Source organism: Panulirus ornatus, chromosome 65 (genome assembly GCF_036320965.1).
Source record: "Panulirus ornatus isolate Po-2019 chromosome 65, ASM3632096v1, whole genome shotgun sequence".
Taxonomy (NCBI): domain Eukaryota; kingdom Metazoa; phylum Arthropoda; class Malacostraca; order Decapoda; family Palinuridae; genus Panulirus; species Panulirus ornatus.
In genome coordinates, this window is record NC_092288.1 from 23,988,088 (window position 1) to 24,002,603 (window position 14,516).

The 14,516-nt window shown below is 50.3% G+C and overlaps 2 protein-coding genes across 3 annotated transcripts in view; one reads left to right on the forward strand and one right to left on the reverse strand.

Moving 5' to 3' along the window:
* Positions 1–1,674, reverse strand: part of LOC139746642 (uncharacterized) — a 115,307-nt gene extending 113,633 nt beyond the window's left edge. Inside the window, exon 1 of the mRNA XM_071658066.1 lies at positions 1,313–1,674. Coding sequence (XP_071514167.1) covers positions 1,313–1,547 — 235 coding nt within the window. The 5' untranslated portion in view covers positions 1,548–1,674. The remainder of the gene's footprint in view (positions 1–1,312) is intronic.
* Positions 1–14,516, forward strand: part of l(1)G0289 (lethal (1) G0289) — a 523,775-nt gene that overhangs the window by 146,351 nt on the left and 362,908 nt on the right. The window lies entirely within an intron of this gene.

Genomic DNA, 14,516 nt, shown 5'->3' on the forward strand with positions numbered 1-14,516 from the left:
TTGGGCCCGTCTAATGGCGGGTAATTAGTAGTAATGAGGTGATTAGCGGTGTTAGAGGGGGGGGGAGGAGAGGGGGCTTAAATGATGACGTAGATATTGCTCCGTTCCGTGTGTTCCCTGCTGTCCATGTATATGGACAGCGGGTGTCCAGTGGAACGGGGTGCGACAATATCATCCTCCACTGCTGCTGCTCCTAGACGGACAGTGTATCTTTTTTGAGCAGTTCCTGTGTTCGTGAGACCCTCACAATGAGGTTTCGTGAGTCTACGTGTGAGGGTCAGTACTGTAGAATGTGAACAACTTGTGTTCAGTATTGTTGAATGTGAACAACTTGTGTTCTTTGATCTCGTGTTCTTCAGACTTCAATACAGTGATCTTTAAGCACGACGGTACGACCCATAGTCGTATTGAACTGGCCTTTGACCTGACCTTTTAAGGGTCAGGTCAGAAGCCAGGCCATTACAGTTAAGGGTCGCACCGTCGTGGTCAAGGGTCGTACCGTCGTGGTCAAGGGTCGTACTATCGTGGTCAAGGGTCGTATCGTCGTGGTCAAGGGTCGTACTGTCGTGGTCAAGGGTCGTATCGTCGTGGTCAAGGGTCGTACCGTCGTGGTCAAGGGTCGTACTATCGTGGTCAAGGGTCGTATCGTCGTGCTCAAGGGTCGTACCGTCGTGGTCAAGGGTCGTACTATCGTGGTCAAGGGTCGTATCGTCGTGCTCAAGGGTCGTACCGTCGTGGTCAAGGGTCGTACCGTCGTGCTCAAGGGTCGTACCGTCGTGCTCAAGGGTCGTATCGTCGTGCTCAAGGGTCGTACCGTCGTGCTCAAGGGTCGTACCGTCGTGGTCAAGGGTCGTACCGTCGGACACAGATGGGCAGGTCATGTGTGGGGAGCAGCGCCACGCCCGCCTCTGTGACTTCGCACGCCAACGTTCACCTCAGAACAGGCGTGGGCGTGGGTGCTGGTGTAGGTGTGGGTGTGGGCGTGGGTGTAGGTGTAGGTGTGGGTGTGGGCGTGGGTGCTGGTGTAGGCGTGGGTGTGGGCCTGGGTGTAGGTGTAGGTGTGGGTGTAGGTGTGAGTGTGAGCGTGGGTGTAGGTGTTAGTGTGGGCGTGGGTGTAGGTGTGGGTTCTGGTGTGGGCGTGTTTGTGGGTGTGGGGGTGTGTGTGTGTGGGCGTGTGTGTGTATGTGTGTGTGTGTGGGCGTGTTTGTGTGTGTGTGTGGGTGTGGGTGTGTGTGTGTGTGTGGGTGTAGGTGTGTGTGGGCGTGTGTGGGCGTGGGTGTGGGAGGAACGAGAGTGTGTGCTCTGCACTTACCCACGTCCAGGCCAGGTACTTCATCCACCACGTTGGGTCGCACTGCTTCACTAGCTGCTGCCACGCCCACGCCCACGCCCACCACCAGGGCTGAGGCCACCACCACGGCCGCCCACGCCCCGCCGTCGCCGCCCATAGCGTGGGTCCTAGGCCCCGCGGCTGGCAACAGAGCGGCCAGCGTTCGAGCCGCCCACGCCCGCGCTCCGACGCCCACGGCTGACCACCCCACACTCATCTGTCCATCGCGTTGCCCGGTGGGCGGGGGCGGGCGGGGGCGTGGGGGTTGAGTGGGTGGGGGGTCGTGTGGGGATGTTGCTGTGGCGTGGCCCAGAGGGGGAAGGGGGGGTCGTGGTGCTGGCTGGGTCTGACGTGTGGGCGGGGGGGGGGGGGGGGAGGGCGTGGGTGCTGACGTTGTCAGAACGGCATCAGCGTGGGCAGGGGCAGGGGGGGGGGGAAGCTGTCAGCACTGTGGGGGTGGGTCTTGCTGACACCTGGGGCAAGATAAGCGAGCATTAGACATGTATACATAGGAATACATGATGATGATAACATGTATACATAGGAATACATGATGATGATAACATGTATACATAGGAATACATGATGATGATAACATGTATACATAGGAATACATAATGATGATAACATGTATACATAGGAATACATCATGATGATAACATGTATACATAGGAATACATCATGATGATAACATGTATACATAGGAATACATGATGATGATAACATGTATACATAGGAATACATGATGATGATAACATGTATACATAGGAATACATGATGATGATAACATGTATACATAGGAATACATGATGATGATAACATGTATACATAGGAATACATGATGATGATAACATGTATACATAGGAATACATGATGATGATAACATGTATACATAGGAATACATCATGATGATAACATGTATACATAGGAATACATAATGATGATAACATGTATACATAGGAATACATGATGATGATAACATGTATACATAGGAATACATGATGATGATAACATGTATACATAGGAATACATGATGATGATAACATGTATACATAGGAATACATAATGATGATAACATGTATACATAGGAATACATAATGATGATAACATGTATACATAGGAATACATAATGATGATAACATGTATACATAGGAATACATGATGATGATAACATGTATACATAGGAATACATCATGATGATAACATGTATACATAGGAATACATCATGCTGATAACATGTATACATAGGAATACATCATGATGATAACATGTATACATAGGAATACATAATGATGATAACATGTATACATAGGAATACATAATGATGATAACATGTATACATAGGAATACATCATGATGATAACATGTATACATAGGAATACATCATGATGATAACATGTATACATAGGAATACATGATGATGATAACATGTATACATAGGAATACATAATGATAACATGTATACATAGGAATACATGATGATGATAACATGTATACATAGGAATACATAATGATGATAACATGTATACATAGGAATACATGATGATGATAACATGTATACATAGGAATACATGATGATGATAACATGTATACATAGGAATACATAATGATGATAACATGTATACATAGGAATACATAATGATGATAACATGTATACATAGGAATACATGATGATGATAACATGTATACATAGGAATACATGATGATGATAACATGTATACATAGGAATACATGATGATGATAACATGTATACATAGGAATACATAATGATGATAACATGTATACATAGGAATACATCATGATGATAACATGTATACATAGGAATACATAATGATGATAACATGTATACATAGGAATACATCATGATGATAACATGTATACATAGGAATACATAATGATGATAACATGTATACATAGGAATACATCATGATGATAACATGTATACATAGGAATACATGATGATGATAACATGTATACATAGGAATACATAATAATGATAACATGTATACATAGGAATACATGATGATGATAACATGTATACATAGGAATACATAATGATGATAACATGTATACATAGGAATACATCATGATGATAACATGTATACATAGGAATACATCATGATGATAACATGTATACATAGGAATACATGATGATGATAACATGTATACATAGGAATACATCATGATGATAACATGTATACATAGGAATACATCATGATGATAACATGTATACATAGGAATACATCATGATGATAACATGTATACATAGGAATACATCATGATGATAACATGTATACATAGGAATACATCATGATGATAACATGTATACATAGGAATACATCATGATGATAACATGTATACATAGGAATACATAATGATGATAACATGTATACATAGGAATACATGATGATGATAACATGTATACATAGGAATACATGATGATGATAACATGTATACATAGGAATACATCATGATGATAACATGTATACATAGGAATACATCATGATGATAACATGTATACATAGGAATACATCATGATGATAACATGTATACATAGGAATACATCATGATGATAACATGTATACATAGGAATACATCATGATGATAACATGTATACATAGGAATACATCATGATGATAACATGTATACATAGGAATACATCATGATGATAACATGTATACATAGGAATACATCATGATGATAACATGTATACATAGGAATACATCATGATGATAACATGTATACATAGGAATACATAATGATGATAACATGTATACATAGGAATACATCATGATGATAACATGTATACATAGGAATACATCATGATGATAACATGTATACATAGGAATACATAATGATGATAACATGTATACATAGGAATACATAATGATGATAACATGTATACATAGGAATACATCATGATGATAACATGTATACATAGGAATACATCATGATGATAACATGTATACATAGGAATACATCATGATGATAACATGTATACATAGGAATACATCATGATGATAACATGTATACCTAGGAATACATCATGATGATAACATGTATACATAGGAATACATCATGATGATAACATGTATACATAGGAATACATAATGATGATAACATGTATACATAGGAATACATAATGATGATAACATGTATACATAGGAATACATCATGATGATAACATGTATACATAGGAATACATCATGATGATAACATGTATACATAGGAATACATCATGATGATAACATGTATACATAGGAATACATCATGATGATAACATGTATACCTAGGAATACATCATGATGATAACATGTATACATAGGAATACATCATGATGATAACATGTATACATAGGAATACATCATGATGATAACATGTATACATAGGAATACATAGGACTTGAGACACCGGGTGTTTTCGAAGTTGTTTGTGATAATGGAAGAGATAATAGAGAGATAAGCTTACAAATATGTGTGGAGAAAATGAGAATGACATAAAGATGATTATTCAGTGAGATATATACCTGACAACCGCCTCTATGTGTGTGTGTGTGTGTGTGTGTGTGTGTGTGTGTGTGTGTGTGTGTGTGTGTGTCTGTGTGTATGTGTGTGTGTGTGTGTGTGTCTGTGTGTATGTGTGTGTGTGTGTGTGTGTGTGTGTGTGTGTCTGTGTGTGTGTGTGTGTGTGTGTGTGTGTGTGTGTCTGTGTGTATGTGTGTGTCTGTGTGTATGTGTGTGTGTGTGTGTGTGTGTCTGTGTGTATGTGTGTGTGTGTGTGTGTGTGTGTGTGTGTGTGTGTCTGTGTGTGTGTGTGTGTGTGTGTGTGTGTCTGTGTGTATGTGTGTGTGTGTGTGTGTGTGTGTGTGTGTGTGTATGTGTGTGTGTGTGTGTGTGTGGCTTAGGAGATGCACTCGAAAACGTTTTGTTACGTCTGGTCATGAAACGTTTCTGCTGTGCTGGTGTCAACCACTGTAATTGGTTCCTGGAATCGAAACGTTTGTTACGTCTTGTCATGAAACGTTTGTGCTGTGCTGGTGTCAACCACTCTAATTGGTTCCTGGAATCGAAACGTTTGTTACGTCTGGTTATGAAACGTTTCTGCTGTGCTGGTGTCAACCAATGTAATTGGTTCCTGGATTTGCAAACGTTTGTTACGTCTGGTCATCAAACGTTTGTGCTGTGCTGGTGTCGACCACTCCAGCTGGTCTCCTCGCTATAGATGTATCTAACTCAACATTGTAGGAGATAGAAATATAGATATGGAGGTGGGAGTTAGAGGCGAGATAATGATGTGATCTAGGCCTCAGGTAGAGAGATACGACCTTAGAGAGATACGACCTGAGGTAGAGAGATACGACCTCAGTTAGAGAGATACGACCTCAGATAGAGATATACGACCTCAGTTAGAGAGATACGACCTCAGGTAGAGAGATACGACCTCAGTTAAAGAGATACGACCTTAGAGAGATACGACCTTAGGTAGAGAGATACGACCTTAGGTAGAGAGATACGACCTTAGAGAGATACGACCTTTGAGAGATACGACCTTTGAGAGATACGACCTTAGGTAGAGAGATACGACCTTAGGTCGAGAGATACGACCTTAGGTCGAGAGATACGACCTTAGGTCGAGAGATACGACCTTAGGTAGAGAGATACGACCTCAGGTAGAGAGATACGACCTCAGGTAGAGAGATACGACCTTAGGTCGAGAGATACGACCTTAGGTAGAGAGATACGACCTCAAGAGACATACGACCTTAGGGACGCAGGCCCTTCGAGAGATTCGACCTATAGTTACGATGCCCAACACTTGATGGTTCAGTCGTTAGTTTGTGCTTCATCCTTACCATCTCTCTCTCTCTCTCTCTCTCTCTCTCTCTCTCTCTCTCTCTCTCTCTCTCTCTCTCTCTCTCTCTCTCTCTATCTATCTATCTATCTATCTATCTATCTCTCACTGTAGCCTGCAGATTACACTTGCAGATGGGTCGTGGGATTTCGTTATGACGCGGGAGTGAAGACCCGATGTGGAGCAGGTATGTGCTGGGACCAGAGAACCTAGCACGTGATGGAGTGGACGGTGGAGGAGGAGGGGCGTGAGGAAGTGGACGGAGGTGGAGGGGCGTGAGGGAGTGGACGGTGGAGGAGGGGGGTGAGGGAGTGGACGGAGGTGGAGGGGCGTGAGGGAGTGGACGGTGGAGGAGGAGGGGCGTGAGGAAGTGGACGGAGGAGGAGGGGCGTGAGGGAGTGGACGGTGGAGGAGGGGGGTGAGGGAGTGGACGGAGGTGGAGGGGCGTGAGGGAGTGGACGGTGGAGGAGGGGGGTGAGGGAGTGGACGGAGGAGGAGGAGGGGGGTGAGGGAGTGGACGGTGGAGGAGGGGGGGCGTGAGGGAGTGGACGGTGGAGGGGCGTGAAGAAGTGTACGAAGTTGCGTGAGGAAGTGTACGGAGGGGCGTGAGGGAGTGTACGAAGTTGCGTGAGGAAGTGTACGGAGGGGCGTGAGGGAGTGTACAGAGGGGCGTGAGGAAGTGTACGGAGGGGCGTGAGGAAGTGTACGGAGGGGCATGAGGGAGTGTACAGAGGGGCGTGAGGAAGTGTACGGAGGGGCATGAGGGAGTGTACGGAGGGGCGTGAGGAAGTGTACGGAGGGGCATGAGGAAGTGTACGGAGGGGCATGAGGGAGTGTACGGAGGGGCGTGAGGAAGTGTACGGAGGGGCGTGAGGTAGTGTACGAAGTTGCGTGAGGAAGTGTACGGAGGGGCGTGAGGGAGTGTACGGAGGGGCGTGAGGAAGTGTACGAAGTTGCGTGAGGAAGTGTACGGAGGGGCGTGAGGGAGTGTACGGAGGGGCGTGAGGAAGTGTACGGAGGGGCGTGAGGGAGTGTACGGAGGGGCGTGAGGAAGTGTACGGAGGGGCGTGAGGAAGTGTACGGAGGGGCGTGAGGGAGTGTACAGAGGGGCGTGAGGAAGTGTACGGAGGGGCGTGAGGGAGTGTACAGAGGGGCGTGAGGAAGTGTACGGAGGGGCGTGAGGAAGTGTACGGAGGGGCATGAGGGAGTGTACGGAGGGGCGTGAGGAAGTGTACGGAGGGGCGTGAGGTAGTGTACAGAGGGGCGTGAGGAAGTGTACGAAGTTGCGTGAGGAAGTGTACGGAGGGGCGTGAGGGAGTGTACGGAGGGGCGTGAGGAAGTGTACGGAGGGGCGTGAGGGAGTGTACGGAGGGGCGTGAGGAAGTGTACGGAGGGGCGTGAGGAAGTGTACGGAGGGGCGTGAGGGAGTGTACAGAGGGGCGTGAGGCAGCGTACGGAGGGGCGTGAGGAAGTGTACGGAGGGGCGTGAGGAAGTGTACGGAGGGGCGTGAGGAAGTGTACGGAGGGGCATGAGGAAGTGTACGGAGGGGCGTGAGGAAGTGTACGGAGGGGCGTGAGGAAGTGTACGGAGGGGCGTGAGGAAGTGCACGGAGGGGCATGAGGAAGTGTACTGAGGGGCGTGAGGAAGTGTACGGAGGGGCGTGAGGAAGTGTACGGAGGGGCGTGAGGAAGTGTACGGAGGGGCGTGAGGAAGTGTACGGAGGGGCATGAGGAAGTGTACTGAGGGGCGTGAGGAAGTGGACGGAGGAGGGGCGTGAAGAAGTGTACGAAGTTGCGTGAGGAAGTGTACGGAGGGGCGTGAGGAAGTGTACGGAGGGGCGTGAGGAAGTGTACGGAGGGGCGTGAGGAAGTGTACGGAGGAGGTTCGTGAAGACATGTTTCTTCAGGAGCAGAGCTGTCCACATCAAGGCCGGGTCTTCATTGAAATAGAGAAAGAATTATGAAACGGAAAAAGGAAAGAAAAGGGAAAGTATTCACGAATTTTGGAGGACGTGAAGGCCACGTCTTTTGAAGTGTGTGAGATCATAGCTACTGGGAAAAGCATGAGAAGGTCGAGAGTTCCAAAGCTTGGACGTGTGGAGAAAGAAGCAACAGGTATCAAAACGGCCCACCCTTGAGTTGCCGATGGCCACACACTAATCATGTGACGCAGCAGGTTGCCTAGTATTGTGTGGTCTAGCAAGTGGTTGGGGGGGCACACAAGCAGCCAGCTCTCGGGAGCAAAAGCCAAAGTAATACCTACAGAAGAGGGAAAAGTGAACCAACATTGTGATGCAAGGCAAGGGGGGGGTCAAGTTTGGAAATTAGCCTGGGACAGTTTGCAAGTCGGACCGCTTTTAACAGTCACCCTGTGTACACATGAGTACGTAACATGACTACATAGTACACACACACACACACACACACGCACACACACACACACACACACACACACACACACACACACACACACACACACACACACACACACACACAGCACCAGTGCCAACCCTTCAAGCATTCTCCTCAATTCATTTACATGCAATAAGCTCCAGGACAAAAATAGAAAAAAAAAATATGCTCTCTCTCTCTCTCTCTCTCTCTCTCTCTCTCTCTCTCTCTCTCTCTCTCTCTCTCTCAATGGCGTGGAGGGCAATGCAGTTAGAAGCGGTCTGATCAAATTTCTGCTGAGAGACAGCTCAGTGTACGTCCTGGTGTCCGCCACACGCCACCTCACCCTCACCCTTTACACCTCGCCCTCCAGCACATCAAACTGTGTGTGTGGGTGTGTGTGGGTGTGTGTGGGGTGTGTGTGGGGTGGGTGTGGGGCGTGCCATGTAGTCATCTCGTGTCTTGGTTTATGGTGTAATATCATGCGTGGGTGAGGCACGACTTCATCTCACGCTGGTCTGGTGTAGGGGGACGAGGGAGGGCCTCTCTCAAGGTGTCAACACCATCAGGTACCCCAGCCAGGTCATTAGACGTCAGGTTCTCTGGGGAGGGAAGGCGCAGAGGGCCAGGTCTCTGGGGAGGGAAGGCGCAGAGGGCCAGGTCTCTGGGGAGAGGAGGACCAAGAGGGCCAGGTCTCTGGGGAGAGGAGGACCAAGAGGGCCAGGTCTCTGGGGAGGGAAGGCGCAAAGGGCCAGGTCTCTGGGGAGGGAAGGCGCAGAGGGCCACGTCTCTGGGGAGGGCTGGAACAAGGGGGGCCAGGTCTCTGGGGAGGGGTGGAACAAAGGGGCCAGGTCTCTGGGAAGGGAAGGCGCAAAGGGCCAGGTCTCTGGGGAGGGTTGGAATATGGGGGCCAGGTCTCTGGGGAGGGAAGGCGCAAAGGGCCAGGTCTCTGGGGAGGGCTGGAACATGGGGGCCAGGTCTCTGGGGAGGGAAGGCGCAGAGGGCCAGGTCTCTAGGGAGAGGAGGCGCAGAGGGCCAGGTCTCTGGGGAGAGGAGGACCAAGAGGGCCAGGTCTCTGGGGAGGGGTGGAACAAGGAGGGCCAGGTCTCTGGGGAGAGAAGGACCTAGAGGCCAGCTCTCAGGGGGAGGAACAAGGGGAGAGGGGAAATGGGGAGGGGAGCCGGCAGGTGCAGCGAGGGTTGAGGGGAGACGGGAGGAAGTAGCGAGATGGAGGAGAGACGGAGCAGGTGGTGATCACTGAGGGAGGACGGCAGGGGTGAGGGAGAGGAGGCAGCTAGAGGGAGGCAGGGAGGAGTGAGGGAGAGGAGGCAGCTAGAGAGAGGCAGGGAGGAGTGAGGGAGAGGAGGCAGCTAGAGGGCGAGCGAAGAGGGTCACATAACGGTGCATCCTCGTATGGTTGGTCTGCACGTATAAACTATGGGAAGCAGGAGCTTGTCCCGTGCTATGGGTCTGTGTTCTTTGGCCGAAATGAGTTTTGTGGGAACAGACAGGGAGGTAAGACTTACCCTAGACGGGAAAGGAGGGATGGTTGGAGAAAGGGTAGTTAGAGACGGGAAAGGAGGGATGGTTGGAGAGAGAAAGGGTAGTTAGAGACGGGAAAGGAGGGATGGTTGAAGAGAGAAGGGGTAGTTAGCGACGGGAAAGGAGGGATGGTTGGAGAGAGAAAGGGTAGTTAGCGACGGGAAAGGAGGAATGGTTGAAGAGAGAAAGGGTAGTTAGCGACGGGAAAGGAGGGATGGTTGAAGAGAGAAAGGGTAGTTAGCGACGGGAAAGGAGGGATGGTTGAAGAGAGAAAGGGTAGTTAGCGACGGGAAAGGAGGGATGGTTGAAGAGAGAAAGGGTAGTTAGCGAAGGGAAAGGAGGGATGGTTGAAGAGAGAAAGGGTAGTTAAGAGACGGGAAAGGAGGGATGGTTGAAGAGAGAAAGGGTAGTTAGCGACGGGAAAGGAGGGATGGTTGAAGAGAGAAAGGGTAGTTAAGAGACGGGAAAAGAGGGATGGTTGGAGAAAGGGGTAGTTAGCGACGGGAAAAGAGGGATGGTTGAAGAAAGGGTAGTTAGCGACGGGAAAGGAGGAATGGTTGGAGAGAGAAAGGGTAGTTAGAGACGGGAAAGGAGGGATGGTTGGAGAGAGAAAGGGTAGTTAGAGACGGGAAAGGAGGGATGGTTGGAGAAAGGGGTAGTTAGCGACGGGAAAAGAGGGATGGTTGAAGAAAGGGTAGTTAGCGACGGGGAAGGAGGAATGGTTGAAGAGAGAAAGGGTAGTTAGCGACTGCGGGATGGGTCGAATGAGGTCGCCCCTTTTCCATGTGGCGTAGTTTCTAAGGTCATGTGATGGTTGGGAGTTCCACAACAGCCATACCTTGTATGGAATGGTTGTTAATGTGATGGGCAGTGTGTTGTGTGTTGTGTGGGATGGGGCGTCCAAGATAGAGTGACACATAGGGTTGTGGCCAACTTGTGATTGTGATCACCAGGTTGTAGTCTTCAGTCTTTTGAAAATGGAGTGATGAAAGAATAAACTTTGGAAAGATGATATAGTGGTCAAACTTGGGCATTTTTTTTTAGTCTGTCGAGTGTAACAAGTTACTCCCTCCCCTGTCGTAGGCGTAGAACGAGTAACAAGTTACTCCCTCCCCTGTCGTAGGCGTAGAACGAGTAACAAGTTACTCCCTCCCCTGTCGTAGATGTAGAACGAGTAACAAGTTACTCCCTCCCCTGTCCGAGGTGTAGAACAAGTAACAAGTTACTCTCTCCCCTGTCCGAGGTGTAGAACAAGTAACAAGTTACTCCCTCCCCTGTCCGAGGTGTAGAACAAGTAACAAGTTACTATCTCCCCTGTCGTAGATGTAGAACGAGTAACAAGTTACTCCCTCCCCTGTCGTAGATGTAGAACGAGTCTGAATTAAGAGAAGACATGTATTCACTCCCAGCCTACGAACGAGTAATGGAGTGAGGACTGGAGGAGAGTGAGTGGTGCCGAAATGGAAACGCGAGCGGAGGAGTGAAGAGAGGGAGTGAGTGTCAGGTTGAAGGAAGCGAAGATGGGTGACAGGAGTGAACCTAGAGGGACGCCTGTCTCGCTCCAGTCGTAGGAGGAAGCTGTCTCATCCTCCACTCTGTCTCACAGCTGGACAGAAAAGGGACAGGACGCATTTAGGGTACATAGCAAAGTAGTGAAGACAGGGCTAGACGAAGAGGTCACTCATAGCGTAGATGAAGGGGCCACGGGTGTAAACAGGAAGACATGGAAGGATTATTGACGTCAATGTAAAAGCCGGGATGGGATGAAAGGCTGGGGTGACACAGTGAGCCACAACCACTCGGCCATAAGGCCGTCCCACACAACAGCTCGTAAAGCAGAAGGCGACGCTAAAGACCGTGTGTGTGTGTGTGTGTGTGTGTGTGTGTGTGTGTGTGTGTGTGTGTGTGTGTGTGTGTGTGTGTCAGTATAGCACTGTGTTGGGCCAGTCTGGTCAATCGTGGACTAAACGCCCCCTTCCTTCCTGGTGAGGGGACCCGTGTCCATCACCATCTGCCAGGGTATGGTAGGGGGGTCTAGTGCCAGCTGCCAGGGTATGGTAGGGGGGTCTAGTGCCAGCTGCTAGGGTATGGTAGGGGGGTGTAGTGCCACCTGCCAGGGTATGGTAAGGGGGTCTAGTGCCACCTGCCAGGGTATGGTAGGGGGGTCTAGTGCCACCTGCCAGGGTATGGTAGGGGGTCTAGTGCCAGCTGTCAGGGTATGGTAGGGGGTCTAGTGCCACCTGCCAGGGTATGGTAAGGGGGTCTAGTGCCACCTGCCAGGATATGGTAAGGGGGTCTAGTGCCAGCTGCCAGGGTATGGTAAGGGGGTCTAGTGCCACCTGCCAGGGTATGGTAGGGGGTCTAGTGCCACCTGCCAGGGTATGGTAGGGGGTCTAGTTCCACCTGCCAGGGTATGGTAGGGGGGTCTAGTGCCACCTGCCAGGGTATGGTAAGGGGGTCTAGTGCCACCTGCCAGGGTATGGTAGGGGGTCTAGTGCCACCTGCCAGGGTATGGTAGGGGGTCTAGTGCCACCTGCCAGGGTATGGTAAGGGGGTCTAGTGCCACCTGCCAGGGTATGGTAAGGGGGTCTAGTGCCACCTGCCAGGGTATGGTAGGGGAGTCTAGTGCCACCTGCCAGGGTATGGTAGGGGGTCCTAGTGCCAGCTGCCAGGGATGGTGGGGGTCTAGTGCCATCTGCCAGGGTATGGTAGGGGGGTCTAGTGCCACCTGCCAGGGTATGGTAAGGGGGGTCTAGTGCCACCTGCCAGGGTATGGTAAGGGGGTCTAGTGCCACCTGCCAGGGTATGGTAGGGGTCTAGTGCCAGCTGCCAGGGTATGGTAGGGTCTAGTGCCACCTGCCAGGGTATGGTAGGGTCTAGTGCCAGCTGCCAGGGTATGGTAGGGGGTCTAGTGCCAGCTGCCAGGGTATGGTAGGGGGGTCTAGTGCCACCTGCCAGAGTATGGTAAGGGGGTCTAGTACCAGCTGCCAGGGTATGGTAGGGGGGTCTAGTTGCCAGCTGCCAGGGTATGGTAGGGGGTCTAGTGCCAGCTGCCAGGGTATGGTAGGGGGTCTAGTGCCATCTGCCAGGGTATGGTAGGGGGTCTAGTGCCAGCTGCCAGGGTATGGTAGGGGGGTCTAGTGCCATCTGCCAGGGTATGGTAGGGGGGTCTAGTGCCAGCTGCCAGGGTATGGTAGGGGGTCTAGTGCCACCTGCCAGGGTATGGTAGGGGGGTCCTAGTGCCACCTGCCAGGGTATGGTAGGGGGTCTAGTGCCAGCCTGCCAGGGTATGGTAGGGGGTCTAGTGCCACCTGCCAGGGTATGGTAGGGGGTCTAGTGCCAGCCTGCCAGGGTATGGTAGGGGTCTAGTGCCACCTGCCAGGGTATGGTAGGGAGTCTAGTGCCAGCTGCCAGGGTATGGTAGGGGGTCTAGTGCCACCTGCCAGGGTATGGTAGGGGGTCTAGTGCCACCTGCCAGGGTATGGTAGGGGGTCTAGTGCCAGCTGCCAGGGTATGGTAGGGGGTCTAGTGCCATCTGCCAGGGTATGGTAGGGAGTCTAGTGCCAGCTGCCAGGGTATGGTAGGGGGTCTAGTGCCACCTGCCAGGGTATGGTAGGGGGTCTAGTGCCACCTGCCAGGGTATGGTAGGGGGTCTAGTGCCATCTGCCAGGGTATGGTAGGGGGGGTCTAGTGCCACCTGCCAGGGTATGGTAGGGGGGTCTAGTGCCATCTGCCAGGGTATGGTAGGGGGTCTAGTGCCATCTGCCAGGGTATGGTAGGGGGGTCTAGTGCCATCTGCCAGGGTATGGTAGGGGGGTCTAGTGCCACCTGCCAGGGTATGGTAGGGGGTCTAGTGCCACCTGCCAGGGTATGGTAGGGGGTCTAGTGCCAGCTGCCAGGGTATGGTAGGGGGGTCTAGTGCCAGCTGCCAGGGTATGGTAGGGGGTCTAGTGCCAGCTGCCAGGGTATGGTAGGGGGTCTAGTGCCAGCTGCCAGGGTATGGTAGGGGGTCTAGTGCCATCTGCCAGGGTATGGTAGGGGGTCTAGTGCCACCTGCCAGGGTATGGTAGGGGGTCTAGTGCCACCTGCCAGGGTATGGTAGGGGGGTCTAGTGCCACCTGCCAGGGTATGGTAGGGGGTCTAGATTATCTGACGTCACTTTTATGTGACGTCACAGTTTCATTACGTTTATGTGACGTCACAGTTTCATTACGTTTATGTGACGTCACTTTCCACAGTTTCATTACGTTGATGTGACGTCACTTTCCACAGTTTCATTACGTTTATGTGACGTCACAGTTTCATTACGTTTATGTGACGTCACTTTCCACAGTTTCATTACGTTTATGTGACGTCACTTTCCACAGTTTCATTACGTTTATGTGACGTCACTTTCCACAGT